We start from the raw sequence: 21,221 nt of genomic DNA, 5'->3' as shown, positions 1-21,221 counted from the left end.
TGTCACCATCTATTTGTAAATATTTAAAGAGCTAGGTTTTCATATTGAGGATTTTGAAAGTGGTGGGGGTTGCAGTTTTATAATAAATAATATGAGGACTCAAAATAATTACAATTTATATATTTGAGATAGTAAATCTTAACTTGTAGACTTCTTCAGCTTATTATATTATGGAAGTTAATATAAGATATCCTAGTTAATGAGAAATTCGAAGAAATCATTAAAATCTAGATATTGTTTACCATTTCTACAACACTCTGTAAGGAAAATTTCAGTCCAATGAATATGAGCACAATATTGCACTTTATCATCAGTTCCATCATCTCTATGATAAGGTTGGTTACTCCCAAGTCTTAGGTATTGTTCATACTGTTGATTAGATACAGTTTCAGAACATAATATAATATCATCTTCCCAACCAAAAGAGGCGAGAATATCTTGAACAGATACTTTTCCATCAGAGTCCTTATCAAAATTTCGAAAAACAGCCTTAACAATATTTATATTGTTAAGATAAATCTCTGGAGGCATAGATGCAGCCATAAATTCCGAGAATTCCCAAGCCCCACTTTGATCTTGGTCAATAATTCCAAAAACTCCCTCAATTCTATTACATAATTCATTTAATTCAATAATTTCATTGATATCAAATTCACAAATAATGTCCATTTTAGAAAAAAGTCTTTCATTATCATTTGGATGTTTAGTATCAAATACTATAGAATTTAGTGGTGTTTTTTCAAAGTCTTTTAGTCTGCAATTTAAATCTTTATCATACTGTTCTTTTTCAGAGTTTAACTCGTATTCTTCGATATCACTAGCATCAATATAGACATTAGAATGATATATTGGGGAATTTAAAGAATTAATTAGTAAATTTGAGTTTAATTCTTTAAAGCTAAAATTCCCCATATTTCCCGATTTTGGCTTGTTCCCATTAAAAAAACTTTTCATACTAGGTAATAATTCATGTATGGTTTGATCTCCAAAGTTAAGATATCTAGAAATAAATCTGATATGCCATATAAAGCACAAGACACATTGTAATTCAGCAAGAGATAATACTCCATCTGCAGCTACATCTAGATTGGAAAATTGTTCTCTTAGAGGAATATAGTCATCAGATTCACCTAATCTAAGAGCTATAGATACAAGTATAACACGTTTTAGTAAGGAATAAGAACAAAATTGTTCCCATTTACCTAGAAGTCCTAGAAGAGACTCATAGATTACCGTAGAACTGTTAGAAAAAACCAGTTTATAGAGTTCCTCCGCATCACAAACATTAGATTTGACCATTGGTAATTTTACAAAGTTATTTCTTGATCCAGAAATATTGTTAGATGGAGAATTTAATGCTGTTCTACAATAGTATTGCATCATCTGTTGGTTTGAACCAACATTTGTGTATATATATTTTCCCTCATTATATTTACTAGAGGTAAAGCTTGGAATAGGATTACTTAAGAAATTCGGTTCATCAGAACTAGCAGTTACAATATCCATATGTGTTGATTCCGTAGATATTCTACTTTTTGTAATAATATGTAACATATTAAATCGATCATCCAAAGAGCATGAATAAGATCTTCTAAAATTTTTAAGGGAAGGGCTAAATAGTGATAAACTTGTTGATCTTTGTTGTCCTACTTTTGTGATAATACTAGTGTTACCACAGTGACAACCAAAGTGGAATCTAGGATCACAAGGGGGTGATAACATGGCATATTCACGATTTAACATGGCATTAATTGTAGCCTTTGTCCTAGGAGTAGGTTGGCGATCCAATTCTAAATTAGTAAGTGACATTTTACGAGTAACTGGAGATTTAAATTTTCCTAATGAAGTATTAAAATTGTCTATAGATAAGATATTGGGATAAGCATTGTTCATACCATATAGTAGAGGAGTACTGCAAGATCTTCTCAATAGAGAAGAACGATGTGATGATCCTCTTTGTATATTATTTAGTGTCAAATTAGAAGATAAGTCAGTATCTGATCTATTTTTCAATAAAATTGAATTATTATCCGTATTCATATACTTGGATTCTCTATTTGCAGATAAAAGAAGTGTCTCGTCTTCCATTTCTATAGTCTTTAGACTATTAGAAGAAAAACTTGGTGAAGATATACTAGATTTAATTCGTAAATCGCTGATGCTGTTTGATGTTTTCATTTTATATAGGCGAACTCTTTGTTGATGCCATGGCCATACTACTACCTTGTTGAGCATGCCTATAGCACATGTAGGAATACTAGGGGGATCCCATATCCTTAGCCATGGATGTTGTAAAGCTTGAAAAGCTGATATACGTTCTAAAGGGTTCTTATTTAGTAATAATAATATAAACTCTTTTGCTAAAGGTGAAATTTCATTCCAAATAAATTCATTAAATCCAATACTACCTTTCCTTACTCTCTCAATGATCTCTGCATCTGTATTTCCAACAAATGGAGGAACTCCGCATAATAAAATATGAGCCATTACTCCTACTGACCAAATATCGCATTTCTCGTCATATCCTTTACCTAGTAGAATTTCTGGGGCAATATAGTACAGGGTACCAACACAAGTACGGAGCTTACCAGTTCTTGTTATTCTCTTAGCCAAACCAAAGTCAATTAATTTTAAAGGGTTTTGTATATCAAAACAATAACATGGAATCTGATTCCGACATTCACTTAAATTTAAGTCCAAACTTGTTATTTCGGCTGATCCATTCAAGGATGATGAGGGAGTTAGACCAAGATATGTGCCAGATCCTGGACAAGCTAAAGCAGCCATACTGACTTTGCTACAAATTGATGAATTCTCTGGTACACTTTTCATACTTTCGCTTAGAGTATTTCTGGCCAGAATTGAATTCGGTATACAAAATAGATTCTCATTAGATTTATTATTACACTTAAGGCATGATATCTGAGATGGATGCTTTACAAATAAAAAGTTCTCAGGTTTTAAGTCTCTATGAACTATACCTTTGGAGTTACAGTAAGATACTGCAGAAAGTATTTGTTTTAATAAGTGAGCAGCGACTCTTTCAGGGAAAATATTAACTTGAGTTAGCCTATTAAATAACTCTCCGCCTTTACATAGCTCCATAATGAGGTATATAGAATTGTAGTCTTCAAATGATTCATATAACCTTGCTATATTAGGGTGATCTAGAGTACTTAAAAGTTGCATCTCCTGTCTAAATCGAAATAACTCTCCAGTGCATTGTTTCGGAATTTTCTTTGCTGCACGCATAATACTAGAACATCTTTCTTCAGCAGTATAAACTGCTCCCCAAGTCCCTTCACCTACTCTCTCTCCTATTTTATAAAAAGAGTGGATTGGTAAATAGCTAGTCCCTACAAATGCATTTCTTTTGATGGGGGGTTTAGGTATTTGGTTTACAAAACCAAACAAAGCAGAACTGGGATTTCCATCACCTTGGCTCTCATCGATACTTAAGCCATCCTCTTCGCTGAAATCAGATTGATCGTCCTCACCTTTGTTTATTAATACCATCTATTTTTATTAATAGGTTATACTATCCAATACTATACTCAGCATAAATAAACTAGAGCAAATAGCTAAAATAAATCTCTATATATAAAATCGCATTAAAATGTTTGAACAATTAAATAGAAATCTTTATTTAACTTCAATTAAATATTCTATAGTATCACCAAATTAAGAGGTTCTCCAGCTTTTAGCTTTTTTTTAGGACAGCTAGTCTTATTAGCTATTTAATACTTTTTAGGCGCTGAATATGTTTTCCCTGGAGATTATATTGAATACTTTCAAAGTATATAAATACTTATTGGAGTTGATATTAACTTTTTCTACTACTGCTATTTCTAAGAAAGCTTCTCTTTAGACTATTTTCTTATAATTCTTTTTATATAGCCCATACTATAATTTATAATGATAAACTGTGAAATCTGGAATATTCCTTTAAATTATAGAAATATTCATCTATTAAAGACCGTATTATATAATATCAATAGTAGTTTAGTAAAGTCTTGATAACAAAACTTTTATTTAAAGTAATTAAAAATTTTTTGAAATGCTACAGATCTTTGTATATAAAGACCGCCATTTGTGTGTAGTGTGTGTAAGTGAGTTTATGTAGAACATATAAGGTAATCTTAAAAAAGATTTAACAAGACCAGAAGGCTAAGAAAGAAAAAAAGGAATTCTATTAATGAGAAACTATAGATTTGAATTTTAAGGCTGACTTTGGATTTTTAGGCCCAGTATTTGAAATTTGATTTGTTACGAACTAAGCTATGGCTGCAAAGATTGTAAATAGTATTAAGTATTTATTATTTTCAGCTAAACATACGAAAGTGATACGAACTCTTATAAAATCATCTTATCCTAATGGCTACAGAAACTTCGGACCTGATTTAGATATAATGATGATGCCTTTAAATAAGAAGTATGTGGACACGAGTAAAATAGAAGAACATATAAACTGCAATTCTAATACAGCTGAAGAGCGTTTCTTAGCATCAATGAAATATATAGTGCAATATATTCAGTGGGATATTAAGAAAGGTAGAAAGAATTATGTACGATTTGGTGTATTATTATTAATTGAACTTATAAACAAATCTCAAAAACACTGGATGAAGCCTAGTGAACTGTCTAATTACATTAAATTAATATGTGAAAATTGGTTAGATAAAAGAAATGACTTGGAAATATATGCAAAATGGTTGTTAAGATCTAATATTGCTAGGAATATTAATAACATATTTGGAAAAATTAATGAGGGCCAATACTATAAAATTCCTTTAAGTTGTTGCTCTTTAAATACAAAAATTATTCAAGATTTATGCAAATGTATAACTAGTTTTAGCAGTTGTATAAAGAAATTTCAAAGAGACTATACAGAAACTTCTTCCATTCAACGAAACAAAATTATAAATAAGGAAATTATGGATTTAAAGATTACATTAGATTGCATACTAATGGGTTTACTAGTAGAGACAGATGTGATTGATTCCTCCCCAGAAAAACTAGTGACAGAATATATCTTACCATCATTAGCCTCATTTGCAGAATCTGAATTCGTAGTGGCACATGGAATGATATTTCACAAAGTAAAATACTATCAAAAAAGCTGGAATGCAAATTCAGTAATTGGGAATAAAAAAGTTGAATTAATTGAAGATAACAACATTTTTTATCAAGGAGATACATTTAGCTTCACAACTTTAATTGAAAATGTATATATAACATTTTTAAAGGTCATTGAAACCCTTAGTAAAACATCACTTAGAGAATATCAAGAAGACATAATTAATAATTTTGAAAATTTGGCATTATTAACAGAAGTCGAGCTCATAAATAATAGCTCTAAGCCATATAGTGATTCAGCAGTATTACCACCACTATTTAAAGATATAAATTTTAGTTTGCAATCCCAATTTTTCTTCCCATACATTTTAACTTCAGATATATGTATAAGTATTTGTAATGGAAATCCAGACTATGGAATGGATATTATTTCGTCTATTACGAATACAATAAAATATTACTCATCTCCAAAATTTTTCTCTAATAATAATTCCTTAGAATCTAATCAAGATAATATATCTTTACTATATATTTGCCAGCCTTATTTCATTATGGATGAAGCAATAGCAGCTTTGGTTCAGCCTGGGGAAACTCCAGCAGCATTACTTAATTATACTACAATCCAATACTGTTATAGCTTATTACGTTCCTTACATCGTGTATTGTGTTGTTGTCCAAGAAGTTCGAATATTCCTAAAGTCATTTCTGTCTTGTTATCCACTATTGATGTTATACTTCCACTATATGATATAAATGGTATTCTCTGTATTAAGAATAAGTTAAATGGAAGTGTTATTAAGGGTAAAAATAAAAACTCAAGCTCTGCTTTAACTAATACCTCTTCTGGCAGATCTGCGCTACTATTAAGAGGTGCTGTATTTCACGTTATACTAGACATTATGTGCATATTTAGTGAGACTTCACAAGTATTTAATGTAATACGTGTCCTTGTAAAATTAAGGGACTGGTGTGGATCCTGTCTTCTTGATTTAATAAGGAGATGCCAGAGGTTATCTTTGACATCGGAAAGCTTAAATAATGGCAATAAAATGACAAATCTTTGTAAGAATGCTACGAAAAATACCACTAAAGATAATCAATTAAACTTATTTTTTTCAAATATTGCTAACCCTTCATTTTGGAGTGATACTAAAATTCAAGAAATAGCTAATATTAATCGTAAATGGATATCTGGACAGAATAATCACTTTCACCAAAAGCAGAAAAAACTATCAAATATTGTCCCAAGAGCAGAACATTTACCAGAATTCCCTGTTACAGGTTCTTTACAACTAGAATTCTCTTTATCTACTCCTTCAGGTACAAATACGAACAGAAATAATAAGATTATTACAAAAGAAAAATTTGTAAATGAGGATAATAGGCATAGAGAATGGAATAGTTTTTCACAAGGCTTAAGTAATGAAATAGATGAAACTAGTTGTATTGATCGAGATGATTACAGTAATTACCATGATAATCAATATGATAGTGACTGTTCTGATGAGAAAAACAGCGATAATAGTATATACAAGTATTATGGTAGCGATGATTCTGATGAGGAACAATGGATAGATGAGAAACTTATTGAACTTATCAAAAGAAGGCCTATTAGCTCAATTCTCAATGCAGAACCACCTGCTAATGGTATTTTAAGAAGGACAGCATCTGAATATCCCCCTAATAGTTCTTCTAGGTCAGGATTTACTACAATATGGACAAAGTATCACTCAGCTCCACCTAAAACATTTCCTTCAATGAAAAAAGTGTGCTTTGCTGAAATGATAGAAATATATTGAGAATATCATGTTTCATACTATAATCTATATATTTAAGCAAAAGAATTGATGACCTAAATTATTAATATTGAGATTTTGCATATTCTCCTTAATGTTCGATACTCTGACACCAGTATTTAGAAAACATCCCGTCTCCAATATTCATTCTACTAGTTAGCGGTATCTGTATACTAGATCTTATACTATCAATATATTCACTATATTATAGTTAAATGTTTGCAGGTCAAGAAGATTTTTGGACATCAGAAGAAGATGAAGAGGATTACTCTTCTGTAGACTTGAACTCTCTGGATGATGAAGATGAAGATGCAAAGGACATTGCTTCAATGTTATGTGAAACAGTATTAAGTGAAGAGGACACCAAACTTACAATAAATATTGATAAATGTGTTAATTTATCAACAGATCTACCCAAAGAAGTTCATGATATTGAACAAGATATATGTTTAAAAAAAGAACCCTCTAAAATGATTAGGAAGCGATGGAGCATTGAGGATACAAGTGATACTTCTAAATTTATTGAAATCATAGGTTATAATCCATATATTGATGATTCTGATTCTATTTGTAATATTGATCAGAGTGATATTATACTAAAGTATCCATTTAAACTTGATAATTTTCAAAAAAGAGCCATCATACGCATTCATCAAGGAGATCATGTACTTATAGCAGCCCATACTTCTGCGGGTAAAACCGCAATAGCAGAATATGCTATTGAGCTATCTAATAAAAATGGTAAAAAGACAATATATACGTCTCCTATAAAGGCTCTAAGTAGCCAAAAATATCGTGAATTTCAAAATAGATTCCGAAATTATCCATCTCATCCTACAATTACCCAAAGGAATCGGATTGGAATTATTACAGGTGATATTAGTATGAATCCAGATGCACAGTGTGTAATTATGACAACTGAGATACTTAGGACTATGTTGTACCGTAATGATCCATATATTGATCAATTGCAGACAGTTATATTTGATGAAGTCCATTATATCAACGATTTTGATCGTGGTGTAGTATGGGAAGAAGTCTTAATCCTTTTACCCCCTAGAATACAACTTGTACTTTTGTCAGCTACTATTCCAAATTATCTAGAATTTGCAAATTGGTTGGGTAGAATTAGACAAAATACAGTTTATTGTATTCGAACTCTACATCGTCCAGTACCTTTAAAACATTATTTGTACATCTATGAAAAGTGCTTTCTTATTATGGATAATAATAACAAATTCAATATCTCAGGATATAAGGAAATGTTAGATCATATAAAGTCTGTTAAGCAAAAGGGTAAAAATATTACAAGCCGACAGAATAAGGCTTTAATTAAAAAGCAAGGATTATCTAAAGAACAGGAAACAAAGCATCAAGGAAATACCTTTCCTCATAAAAATCAAGATGATGTAAATTCATTATCTTTATGTAACAATGCTATTAATAATAATAAATTAGAAGATTCTCATGAATTAAATAATGAAATAGAGGATGAAATAATAAGTGAAATTTCAATAATTGATAAAGATCCTTCAAACTCAGATAAAAACTCCAATATACTTATTAATAATAGTATTAATGCTAGTACTTCACTAAATATCCATTCTATATCAACTAACTCTTCTTGCAGTACAGAAACAAAGTTTAAGACAGAAGTATATAGACTACAAATTTTTCTTCGTTTACTAGAAAAGAATGACCAACTTCCTGTTATTGTTTTTGGATTTTCACGAAGAAAGGTTGAACAACTTGCATCTTCAATACCAAATTTAGATTTTATTGCTAATCACAATGAAAAAAGTAATGTAGTTGTCTTTATTAAAGATTCTCTAGAAAAGCTTAGGGATGAAGATAAACAAATTCCTCAATTACTAAAATGTAGAGAATTAGCTTTAAGGGGGATTGGAATCCATCATAGTGGAATGTTACCAATAGTTAAAGAGATGACTGAAATTTTATTTTCAAGAGGACTTATTAAAGTACTTTTTGCTACTGAAACAGTATCAATGGGAATTAATTGCCCAACTAGATCTATTGTATTTACTAGTATTAACAAGTATGATGGTAGGAAATATAGATTATTACACTCATCAGAATATACTCAAATGGCTGGAAGAGCTGGTAGGCGAGGTATTGACACATTTGGAAATGTATTTATTTTTAATTCATCTTATGAAACTATTCCAGAATGTATTGATATTGTTAAAATGATGCTCAATACATATATACCAGTTCAAAGTCATTTTCGCCTTACTTACCAAATGTTATTGCAGCTATCATGTAGACATAGTGTTACAATTGAAGATATGATGGTAAAATCTTTTAAAGAAATGTTTAGAGCAATCCATTTCCCAATATTTCAGAAAAACTTAAAAAGAAAACTTAGAGAAAAAGAAATAATTGAAAAACAAGTTCATGAACTTCTTTCAACTTCTTTTATTAAAGATATCCTCTCTGATATCCCCAATTTTAGTAGTAATCCAATTTTAACTTCTAGTTCATATTTGGCAAGTATTGAACAACTTGTTACAGTAATTGAGGATATGATTAAAATATCTTCAAAACTATATCCTAAGCTCTTAAATACTTCAATAAATAAAAATACCGTTTTACAAAAGATATTTAATCCTGGAAGACTTGTATTACTAGATATGTACTCTATAGCTAAAATTCTACCATTATTTTGTATTATCCTAGATTATGATGGTAATTATAAGAACCAAAACATAACGCTTGATAAAACTAAATGTCCTATGGAAGGTATTCAAAAGGGTTCATTTAGAATTTTGTTACTTTCAGAGGAAGAAGTAAAATTCCTAAATATTACAAATACCAAGGAGTATCAAAATTCTAATATTCTTATAAATAGTGAAACAATGGATACTAATCACTCTACATCTAACTTTGCAAGTGATTCAACTAAATATTATGATGTAGTTGAGCAAAGCATTGAGATGTATCAAAGTACAGAGAAAAGGAAACAGATACAAATTGTAGAAGAGTTAATTAATAATGATCGTAGAAATAAACAAGTTGGCGCTAAATCTTTGCCGCTTTGTGATACTCAATGTGTGACATATAGTAGCATTAAAGTTATTCATAAAGGCATATTTGAGAGTGATATATTACCTGTCAATCCATTAAATTTGTCTAAAGAAAATGTAGAGACATGTAAAAATTTATTTTCAAATCTAAGATATTATTTAGTACTTGAGAATGTAGTTGCTGAGCACTTCTTGCTCATATTTGAAGAGGAGATCTCAAATATAAACTTTAGAAACATAAATCTGAAGGATACATCTGTTATACATCAGATTGCAATTAGTTGTAGAAATGAGTTAGCTAAAAAAATACAGGAGAATATTGTGGGTAATACATTCAAAAACTCTAATACTACCAAACCAAGAAATAGAAATAAGCAAATAAAAGTTAATCTTAATGAATTTATTAGAAATAGTATTCAAAGTGAAGATAAAAAATCTATAGATAGTGAACATAGTGATCCCTTCCCTTCATTAAATACTAATATTCATGGAGTATCTAAGAAAAACTCTAAGGGCAATATTATAGATAATTCTTATACTTCGACATATAATTATAATCAGTTAACTACCAACAATAATGAACAAATAAATATTAATAAATGGCCTAAATTGTTTATATATTCTAAACAATTAAAGTATATTGAGATGGAATTCTATGAATTATTACATAGTCAATCATCACTATACAATAGTTATATATCCAACATATGTCATGAATATCCTATATTACATAAACACATTTATTATATACAAAGATTGAAGAATATTGACAGAGATATACAAATATATAAGCACTTCATGGATAATGAAAGTTTAGATGATTATGAAGAGATGAAATTAAAATTAAATTTACTAATTGAAAAGGGATTCCTAGATACAAATCACACTATCACTACAAAAGGACGTATTGCAACTGAAATACTAACATCAGACGAACTAACTCTTGTTGAAATATTACTTAGTGGAATGCTACATAAACTAGATACAGCTGAAATAGCTGCTATCTTATCTTGTTTTGTTTTCCCAGAAAAGTTAGATGATAATAACGGTAAAGATAGACCGTCTTTACCTACAACTGAATTATTAAATGCTCATAATGAATTATTTAGTATTCATCGTGAATATGAAAATGTCCATTATAAATTTGGGATCAATCTAGATACTGAAAACTATTGGAGTTTATGTAATGATGGTCTTATGTTTATTGCATATAAATGGGCTAAACAAGAATCTTTAAAAGATATTATGGATATTATTAACTCAGGTGACATAAATTTACATGAAGGAACAATAGTGAGAAGTATACTTCGACTTGATGAATTAATACGCAAATTATTACAAGCTGTTAATATAATGGGTGATAATATACTTAAAGATAAGCTTGAACAAGTACATAACGCTATTGCCCGTGATATTATATTTATGACCTCATTATATTTATCAAAATAAAAATAATATATTTAAATAATTAAGTGCTATTATCTTTTCGTTTTAATGTTAATAATGAGCTATTATAGCTTATATTTATATTATTATCTATAATACAGTATATTGATATCTGATATTTCAGATATTTGTCTCTACTTTTTGTGCACTCCAATAATCTATAGCAAAATCAAATGGATCAAGTATAGTTTCATCAATTAAATCAATATCATTGTAAATTAAGCCACTATTTCCAATTTCATCTTTCATTTCATCATTTAATTTATATGAGGATTTAAGTTTATCTATAATTTTCTGATTATATTCTTTACAATTACATTTACTATTATATATATTGACATCGTCTACTTCATTATATTTTATATTATTTTCCTTGAGTAAGTAGTCTCCAATATCTGATTTTAAAATCTCATTACTATTATCTATTATTATATTCACTTTTTTAATACCTAAAATCTCCAAATCTTCATTAATATGTATTAGTAAATTATCACTTATCCTGCTTAATATATCAATTCTTGTCTCATTGTTTGATAATGAGTTATATGTTTCAGCATTTTCATATTCTATTTCAGTAAATTTGACAACTTCATTTCCATATAACAAAATTAGAATATCCAAGATTGTATAAATACCTCCTTTCATAATAGTATTATTAGATATGCATGTTGATATATCATCTTCAAGGTTATTATTAATAATAATTTCAATATTACCTAATTCCTTTAATAAAACCATTAATATATTGAACATCTTTTTATATATATTTAAGTCATCAAAGTCACTTTCCTTATTGTATATTTCTTCAGATTCCTTTGTTTCATCCTTAATATTTAATTCTGAAATTAATTTTAAATATTCAATTTCATCATTCTGAATACATAATTTCTTGATATTTCTCAATTTAAATATAGAATAATTTGTTAATTCATACAATAAAATACGTACAAAGGCTTTACTAATATAGCTCATAGATATTTTGAATTGAAATGAATATTTTAATGCTTCTTTAAAATGTAATATAATATCTAATATTTCACGTTGTATATCTAATAATCTTTTATATTTATTCTTATTAATATCTAATGAATCTTTTAAAAATTTACCAAACATAAATAATCCATATAAAATACTTATGAAATTATTATTATTATCATTATTACTCAAATTTATTATACTACCAAGAATGATAGAAATAATATCTAAATTTAGATCTATTGCATAATTATGTGTATTATTTTTATTTTCTATAGAAACCGTAGAATAAAATGATTTCATTATCTTACTAATTAAATTCCATATATATTCATATATTTCTATTGTTGATACCCTGCTATAAAATAATAAATGAATCAACATATTTAAGAACTTTACTCCAATTATATTATCATATTTTTTGCTAAAAATATACCATGGATATTCCATATTATTATCCAAATTATTATATGTATTATGAATATTATGAATAGATTGATTATTATCTTGATTTACATTAATATTAGTATTGGTGCTTAATGTATCAGAGCTTTTTTGATATTTCATCAAGCTTATAATACTATCATTGTTTTTTAAATATGGATGTATATTACCATAAAGACTTAATTCATTATTAATAAAACTATACTTATATATATTGAAAATATCACTATTATTTAATTGGTAATCTACTAAATATTCTTCGTTTTGTGAATATAATTTATTATCATTTAATATATACAATAATGTATCATACCCAAGTAAATATTTCCAAAATAATATTTTAATTTGCTTCTGATTATTATCAAAATTTTCATTTATATTTTGAATATTGAATATTAAATCATCAATACTAACTAGTGTAATTTGTATCATATTCATGATAATTTTTAATAAAGGAGATACTTTATTATCACCTAAATTGCAAATTTTATTTTCTTCAGTTATTAATTTATTTATTATTCTATTAAGTCTATTAATTAAGTATAACAATAATAAATAATCCATTTCTATACACTTTACACTCTTTTCACTTTGATTAACCAAACATTCATTATTTTGTAATTTAAAATAATAATCTAAATATATACCATTAACTCTTCTTATTCCATTAATTCTTGAACAATAATAAAATACCTTATATTTTTCAATCCAATCTTGAGAATCACTATTATTAAAAAAATTTTCTGTATCTTGTTCTTTTAAAGACATTATGATATTACTAATTATATCTTTTTTAATATATTGATTCCAAACAATTATCAAATCTTCCTTTTCAGATATAAACCAACTCAAAAACGTTTCTGGTGCATCATTAAATATTATATTATCAAATATTTTAGGTAACTCCTCATTAATATATATATTATAATATTCTATACTCTGACATAATTGTTCGATATTACTTTCAATGTCATTATCTTTATAATATTCAATAAAGCACCTTTTAATTTTATTATTAGATAAATTATATGTATTATTTTTTTTATGATCTGCTATTTTGTATTTTTGTTTTTTTAATCCAATGTTACTTCTTAATGGATATAATATAAATGTTAATAAATCATAATACTTTTTATTTATTAATATTATACTTTTTAGTATATATATGAGTGATAATACTGTTTCCTTAGATTCCATAATATAATTGTTATCAAAAAAATTTTGCTTAATATTTTTATTATTCAGGTATATTAATCTATCATACCAAAACAGTACAATTATAATAAATATAACCAAGTCTTTACCTATATCTTGGATATTATTATTTGTTTCAATAATATTTTTTGAAGAAATTTCATTTATTAATATTTTAAGTATTCTATTAATAATACTAATCACTTTATAGTTTATATTCCCATTATTATATTCATTATTCAAATCTTCAATAAATAAATCTTGCACTGATATAATCCATCTATAAAAGAAATATTTAGTAAAGTTTATCATGTCAATATTAATAGTCTTTTGTTCATTTATTAATATATTGATTAATATGTCGTAAATGTAATATGAGATATCTAATTTTGGGTTTAACAATATATTAGATATCTTAGGTTTATCAATTATATTAACAAAAACATTTAATTTCGGCATATAAGATAATAATGTTTCAATAATAATGATATCATTATTATCATTATTATCATTATTATCATTATTATCATTATTATCACTACTATTATAATTCATTAGTTTAAATAGTTTATATATACAATATATATAATCATGCAAATATTCTTTATGATTATTTTCTATATATAAAGTAGAATTCTGATTATATTCAGACAATTTCTTATCACTATCATAATTTGAATTTAATATATCTTTTTTACTTCTTAATTTTTTGCATATATTATAACATAATTTCCTTGGATTTGATATTTGAATTATTCTATACATATTGCGTACATTATATACACCATTGCAATTTATACACTTAATAATTCGATTGATATTATTATTGTTACAATAAGTAAAATAATGTATATATGTACCATATATATATATATCATCCTCAAATTTATATTGGCTATTAATAGTTGAGAATATCTTTGATTCTCTTAATATTTTCCCATATGTATTTTTATATGAATTTTCATTATCTTCAAAAATATTTAATATTTCATTAATTTTATGCCAAATATTATATTCAAAATCTGATGAATTATCTAATATTTTATTCAATATATATTTACTTTCTTTAATACACCAATTTATCAAATATAAATACATATCTTCTGTCCATATTATATTATTTGATATTGTATTATTCATTATGAGTATATCTAAGAATACCTGCAAACTAATTTTATTTGAATAATAATCATCTTTATTTTTTATATAACTTTCAGATTTTATCTTTTCAAATTCAGTTTTCCTACTCAATGTTAAAGAAGACTTTTCTTTTGTTATCTGCAAATCATCTAAAAATAATCCATGGGAATTATATGATAATATATTACAAAGTGAAGGAGTTAATATTCCAGTATATATACAATAGCACTCATATGTAATTTGATCATATTTGATATTGTATCTTTTAATCAACTCTAAAATATAAAGAGAGGGTATACCAAGTATTGATCCTAAAACTTCGGCTATTAAAAGATTTTTTTCATTGATAAAAATTTTTAATTTTTTGTGGTATGTAGATTTGATTTCTTTTAAATTGCTAAGTAATATTGGTACTATACCATATGATATTGCCATATGTCTAAAACTTGACTTCAAAAAGAATATTTGTAAAAATCGAAGCATTAAGCTCCATAATAATAATACTGAAATTTCATTTTCATTGTAATATTCAAATAGAATACATGATTTCTTTAATATATCTTGAAATAATACTTGGTATTTTTCACTATTTTCTTCATCGAATATACAAAAAATATTCAATGCTTTATTATAATTGTAAAAGTTGAGTATAATTAGAATATAAATTATATATATATTTGCAAATAAAACATTTATATTATCAATATCATATTTTTCTTCGTTATCATCATAATTCCAATTTATAAATAAATAATATGGATTAATATAAATAAAATCTGATTTATGACTTTTTTCATTTATCTCAATAAAATCACCTTTATTAGGATATTTACTGGAAACCTCTTCTTTATTTTTTTTTAATTCATAGTTAAGTAATATTTTGATACATTGATGAAATATACTTTTATATATTGGAATTTCTGTATCTATATTATTATTAATCTGGTAAAATAAAATCAGATTTAGAACTTTAAAAATATTATAATATAATTGCCTTATTCTTTTATTGTCATTTTTATCATCTATGATTTTACTTAGTAAATAAAATGCTGATAGATGACTTGTATATAATGTGTTACAAACTTGACTATTTTTTATTTCAAATAAATCTCTATAGGACTTGTTACAATCATTATTAATATCTTTACATTCCATCTTAATACCACAATTAATAAGAAATGAAATTCCACATAATAATAGGGAATGTTGTAATTTGATGATATTTGTTAAGTAATTAAATAAAATATTTTCATCTATATCTTCGTTTTTAATATAAAGAGTAAAATAATAACTAAAGTGTCCATCTAATAAATTCCACATTTCCTTATATATAATACCATACTCATTTTTAATATTTTCTATATCATAATTTTTTGATATAAGATATTCAACAAATAATTGGGGTAAACCATCCGGTGACAAATGTATTATATCCATTAGTTTAATGCACTGTTCGATAGAAACAGATTTCCATATTTCAAATATTTTATTCATTTCTAGATAATTATTATTGCTTTTATGGAATATTTCCTGAATCTCTGGATAAATGTTTTGAATACAAAAATCAGTACTGAAGTTAGACATTTCAATTATATAATAACCATAGATATATAATTCTTCATTTATGAGGGTTTTTTTATTGATAATATTAAGATTTTCTTTATATTCAATTATATTACATGGAAGTAATAAACAATGATCAGAATCCAATCTCAGAGAATATGGATGTATGATATTAGATATATGATTAAGAATATTTATACGATCTGATATAGACCACTTAATAGTTGGGCAATGGATGTTGCAATTAATAACTTTATGAAATGATTTAATACAATAATTTTCATCAGTATTATCCATTAATAATAACTGTATCAGAGATAAGGGAATATATTTAGTTAGATAAAAAGTCCCTAAACCATATTTAATTACACAGTATTTATCCATTAAATTTGGATATTCCTGATAATATATATTCTCAATGTTAATTTCTTTATTATTTGATATTTGATATTCATGAATGATTCGCTTTTTAGGACAGTCAATTTTCCCACAGATACATTTATATTTTGAGCATACTGGAAAATGAATATAATTTAACTCGTCATATTTATCAATTACAATAGAATCAATGAATTTTAAACTAGTATTACCAAATTTGTTTTTATTTAGGTATTCCACTTTTACTAAATTATTCAATACTTTAATATAATTCTTTAGTAAATATATTAATCCATGTTCAATATTTACCATATCACATGATATATTATCTGAGTCGATATACATTTCTTCGTTATATACTGAAATACCTTTAAATCTTAAAAGAGCAAATAATAACATTTCAATTCCAAAATTATTGACAATATCGATAATAATCATTGGAGTTTTATTTATTAGTTTGTCTATTATATTGATAATCCAGTACATATGATAATATTGATATTCAGATACTGATGTTAATTTAACTAGTAACAATTTTATTAATTGAAAAATTAAGTCATTATTTGATATTAAATAAGATACCCATTCATCTGATATATTGATGCAATTATTTACTGTTATGAGCCAGTATAACAATGGACTATGTTTAATTGAGGAATTAAGTGTATTTCTAATGAATCCATCCATTTTTATATCATTTAAAATATTTTTATCTAAATATTCTAGAAAATTTGGATACTCTACTCGACCAGTATTCATTTCGGTAATATTATCATGGTTTATATGATTATTTGGAGTACTGCAAAATGGTGAAGATAAATTTGAGAAATCTGATGTATTTGTTATTGTAAAATTAGAAGATTGTAGAACACTATCTTGTCTAGTTGGAAAATTAGGAACTGGAAGTTTATAATCACCCATATATTTCATATATTGATCATGATCACAATTTATGGAAGAAGTCTTAGATGACATAGAATTTAGTAAACAAATATCTTTACTTTGGGTAAGAATATTAAATGGAGGATATAACAAAAATATTTCAATATTTCGACTTTTTATATAATCATCACTACTACATATAAAAAAATTCTTATTTCCAAGATCTTTCTGATGTGAATATATTACTAATTTCAAATTTATTAGTTCTGGTCTATCTATAGTTAATTTACGTGATTTATTCATACAATCTTCATAATATGCCTCACTTATATATAATCGATATAAAACTTCATTAAGTTCACTATCTTCTGTATCATTGGCTGACACTTTAATAGAATTATAAATACTTGTTTGCTTACTAAATGAATAGCATATTTGAAGCTCAGCTATATGATGAATTATTAATTGAATTCCTCCTAAACTTAAAAAGTGATTTCTTGCTTTTTTGTTTAGACTCAACATTAAATGAATTACATATATTATCTGACATTCTTCATATTTAATATCAATATCATAACTTTTAGTAGGGCTTATCATTAACATCATGTATGGTAAATGAGCTACAATTTGCTCTTCAGTTATATATTCACAAAAATTGATAATTAAACATATATAATTACATAATAAATATGTTTTAATAGCTGGATTATTTTCAATAGTAATCCTTTGGTATATTGATTCAAAGATATATCTGATTTTCTGTGTTGTTTCAATACATTGAATATATGGTAATTTACTCTTATTAAGTGCCTTTTGAAGCCTTTCATCTAACACTATATTACCATTATATCCTTCTGCAGTATTCTTCTCTAAATCTACTAAAATCTCCCATTCCCCAAATTGACTACCAATATAACTGTCCCCTATTCCTACTCTTTTATCTCCAGTATATTCTTTTTTTGATTTGTTTATTTGTTTCGCCTTTATTGCTTCATTACAAAAATATGCTTTCTTAATTTCTATCAAATTATCCAAAATATAATTTATTCTATTTTTAATTATATTTTCAATAACTTTAACAGCATTATTTTTATCTCTATGTCTCACAAAATTTACACCTAATTGAGAATGATCTTGTTCATAAAAATCCAATTTTATGGGTAATACAGTATTTGGATTAATTGTACCTATTTCATTTGATTTTGATATATTACAACCATACATATAACCAATAAAGTGACATTTTTTTTTGTAAACTTCATTATGAATAATAACAAAATCACTATTATCTTCTTTATTACTTTTGTGTGAAAATATCCCTATATATTTTTTTAAATAAAATAATGTTGGTAGAAGTAACCTTACATAAACTGAATCAGCAATCTTTAGTTCTTTAGAAATTGATGGGATGGATGGGTAAAAATGATTGATATTCCAAATATATGATAAATTATTATATGTTCCTATCCTCTTATATTCATTTATAAGGCAATATTGTATGTCTTTTTTTACATTTTCATTCCATATTAAATCTATTTGATCATCATAATTGTTGTAACATAAATCCCAAAATATATACCATACAAAATCTGGATAATAACTTGTTTTATACTTTTTATTGTTAGTACTAAAAAATAATTCTTCATAAAATATCTTGCTACCATTACAATATTTAACTTTATCTTTAGGATTAGAAACTTCAGAACTGATTTGCTTATGAATAGTCTGCAATTTTCTGTAAATTTCTTTTAATTCGTATCCTTTGAGAGAACTATTCAATATTGATATACTATAATTTAATAGTAAATTCAAGTAATCTTTAATATTACATAAATTCCAGCCTTCATTTGTTGTACAAACTTCATTAAAACTATTTAATCTAGAAGTTTCTGAACAATATCCAGATTTATTAACTAGATTAGCATTTAAATACATACCTTCTATATATCTTAATATTTTATTTTGATATTTAAATTTTTTTATTGGTTCTATATAGGAATTAGTTGTATACCAGTTACATTGAACTGGTAGCCATAATAATTTATTGGAATCTTTTACATTCTCATTCTCATTAGTTATACTGGAAAATCTTAAATTTTTAAGTATACTAGTAAATTTTACAGGAAATATTCTGTATAGAAGATTCATAATTTGACTGTCATGCTGACATAGTATTGATATTATTTGAGTATTCAATATCCACTTATTTAATAGCTTAGTATCAACACTATTAATTTCCTCATCAATCAATATTTTATTGCTAAGTGGAGTAAACAATGCAGCAAAAAACAAGAGAATCATACCACTTTTCTTAATTTCACCTAATATGAACTTAATCTGTTCTTCGTTAGAATATAATATTATAGAATGAAGAATTAAAGAAGCTGGAATACTAAGATTATCATATTCACATAGTGACAGACCAAAAAGCTTGTTTATATAAGGCCCATTAACAATATCCAGGCAATACTCTAATAGCCCTTGACTAGTAATATAGCGATCATAATAAAGTATAGTTGCAAATAACTCTAATATATACGATGTAAACAAAATAATAGTATCTTTATTTAATTTTGAAGCAGTTTTTAAATGGCCGAAGTTATGTGACAATATATATGGTTCTGTAATTGAAGTACTTTTTAGAACTGGATGAGTATCCATTGATACTGTCCAAAGTAATTTGAGTTCCGACACTTTAATTAATGTATATCTTAGTTTTAAGCAGTATATACTTATATTTCCAGCTATTTCATATGTTATTAACTGTAGTATGTAATAAGCAATACTACATCGGATATTCAGTGATATTTTGTTATTTATGGCCAGACATACAAGATCCCCAATAATACTGGGACTATTTATACATATACTACTATATAAATATTCAGAAGATAAAATAAAATCTAGACCATTAATAATTAACTTTATGTTATTTTCCAAAGATGTTACACTTTCATTATCTATAGTATCTTTTCTCAATTCAGAAAAGGTCCAATGAAGAAAAGTAGCAAATATATCAGAAAATTTTAAACTTATTTTGTGATTAGTATCCTCAGAGTTTAATTTATAATTTTTAATAATTTCTTCAACAAACTTTTTGTGGTCATCCATATTATATTTAGTATCAGAACTCCGAGCTGAAAAATATTCCAAAAAATCACCAATTTTTTTTTTTAAAGAGCAATTCCAATAGCTATAGCTTTGATTTATTGGTAAACTTTTGTTATATTTATTAAGCTTTGATGACTCCATATTTATACAAGTTTAACTATCAAATACTACA

The 21,221-nt window shown here is 26.0% G+C and overlaps 4 protein-coding genes across 4 annotated transcripts; 2 read left to right on the top strand and 2 right to left on the bottom strand.

The window, feature by feature from the left end:
- Positions 1-192: 192 nt before the first annotated feature.
- cand_034300 (protein kinase domain-containing protein) lies at positions 193-3,516 on the bottom strand (the record flags this gene model as incomplete). The annotated part of the gene is made up of 1 exon (XM_067213656.1): positions 193-3,516. One exon carries the CDS (start codon positions 3,514-3,516, stop codon positions 193-195), a length of 3,324 nt encoding a protein of 1,107 aa, XP_067070218.1.
- Positions 3,517-4,280: 764 nt separating this feature from the next.
- Positions 4,281-6,875, top strand: cand_034290 (uncharacterized protein; the record flags this gene model as incomplete). The annotated part of the gene is made up of 1 exon (XM_067213655.1): positions 4,281-6,875. One exon carries the CDS (start codon positions 4,281-4,283, stop codon positions 6,873-6,875), a length of 2,595 nt encoding a protein of 864 aa, XP_067070217.1.
- Positions 6,876-7,087: 212 nt separating this feature from the next.
- Positions 7,088-11,365, top strand: cand_034280 (DEAD DEAH box helicase family protein; the record flags this gene model as incomplete). Its single annotated transcript, XM_067213654.1, has 1 exon — positions 7,088-11,365. One exon carries the CDS (start codon positions 7,088-7,090, stop codon positions 11,363-11,365), a length of 4,278 nt encoding a protein of 1,425 aa, XP_067070216.1.
- Positions 11,366-11,482: 117 nt separating this feature from the next.
- cand_034270 (uncharacterized protein) lies at positions 11,483-21,190 on the bottom strand (the record flags this gene model as incomplete). Its single annotated transcript, XM_067213653.1, has 1 exon — positions 11,483-21,190. One exon carries the CDS (start codon positions 21,188-21,190, stop codon positions 11,483-11,485), a length of 9,708 nt encoding a protein of 3,235 aa, XP_067070215.1.
- Between the last annotated feature and the right edge of the window lie 31 nt (positions 21,191-21,221).

This window comes from Cryptosporidium andersoni (genome assembly GCF_001865355.1).
Source record: "Cryptosporidium andersoni isolate 30847 chromosome Unknown contig_6, whole genome shotgun sequence".
Taxonomy (NCBI): Eukaryota; Apicomplexa; class Conoidasida; order Eucoccidiorida; family Cryptosporidiidae; genus Cryptosporidium; species Cryptosporidium andersoni.
The sequence above is the reverse complement of the archived record's forward strand: the minus strand, read 5'-3'. Positions and strand labels throughout refer to the sequence as shown.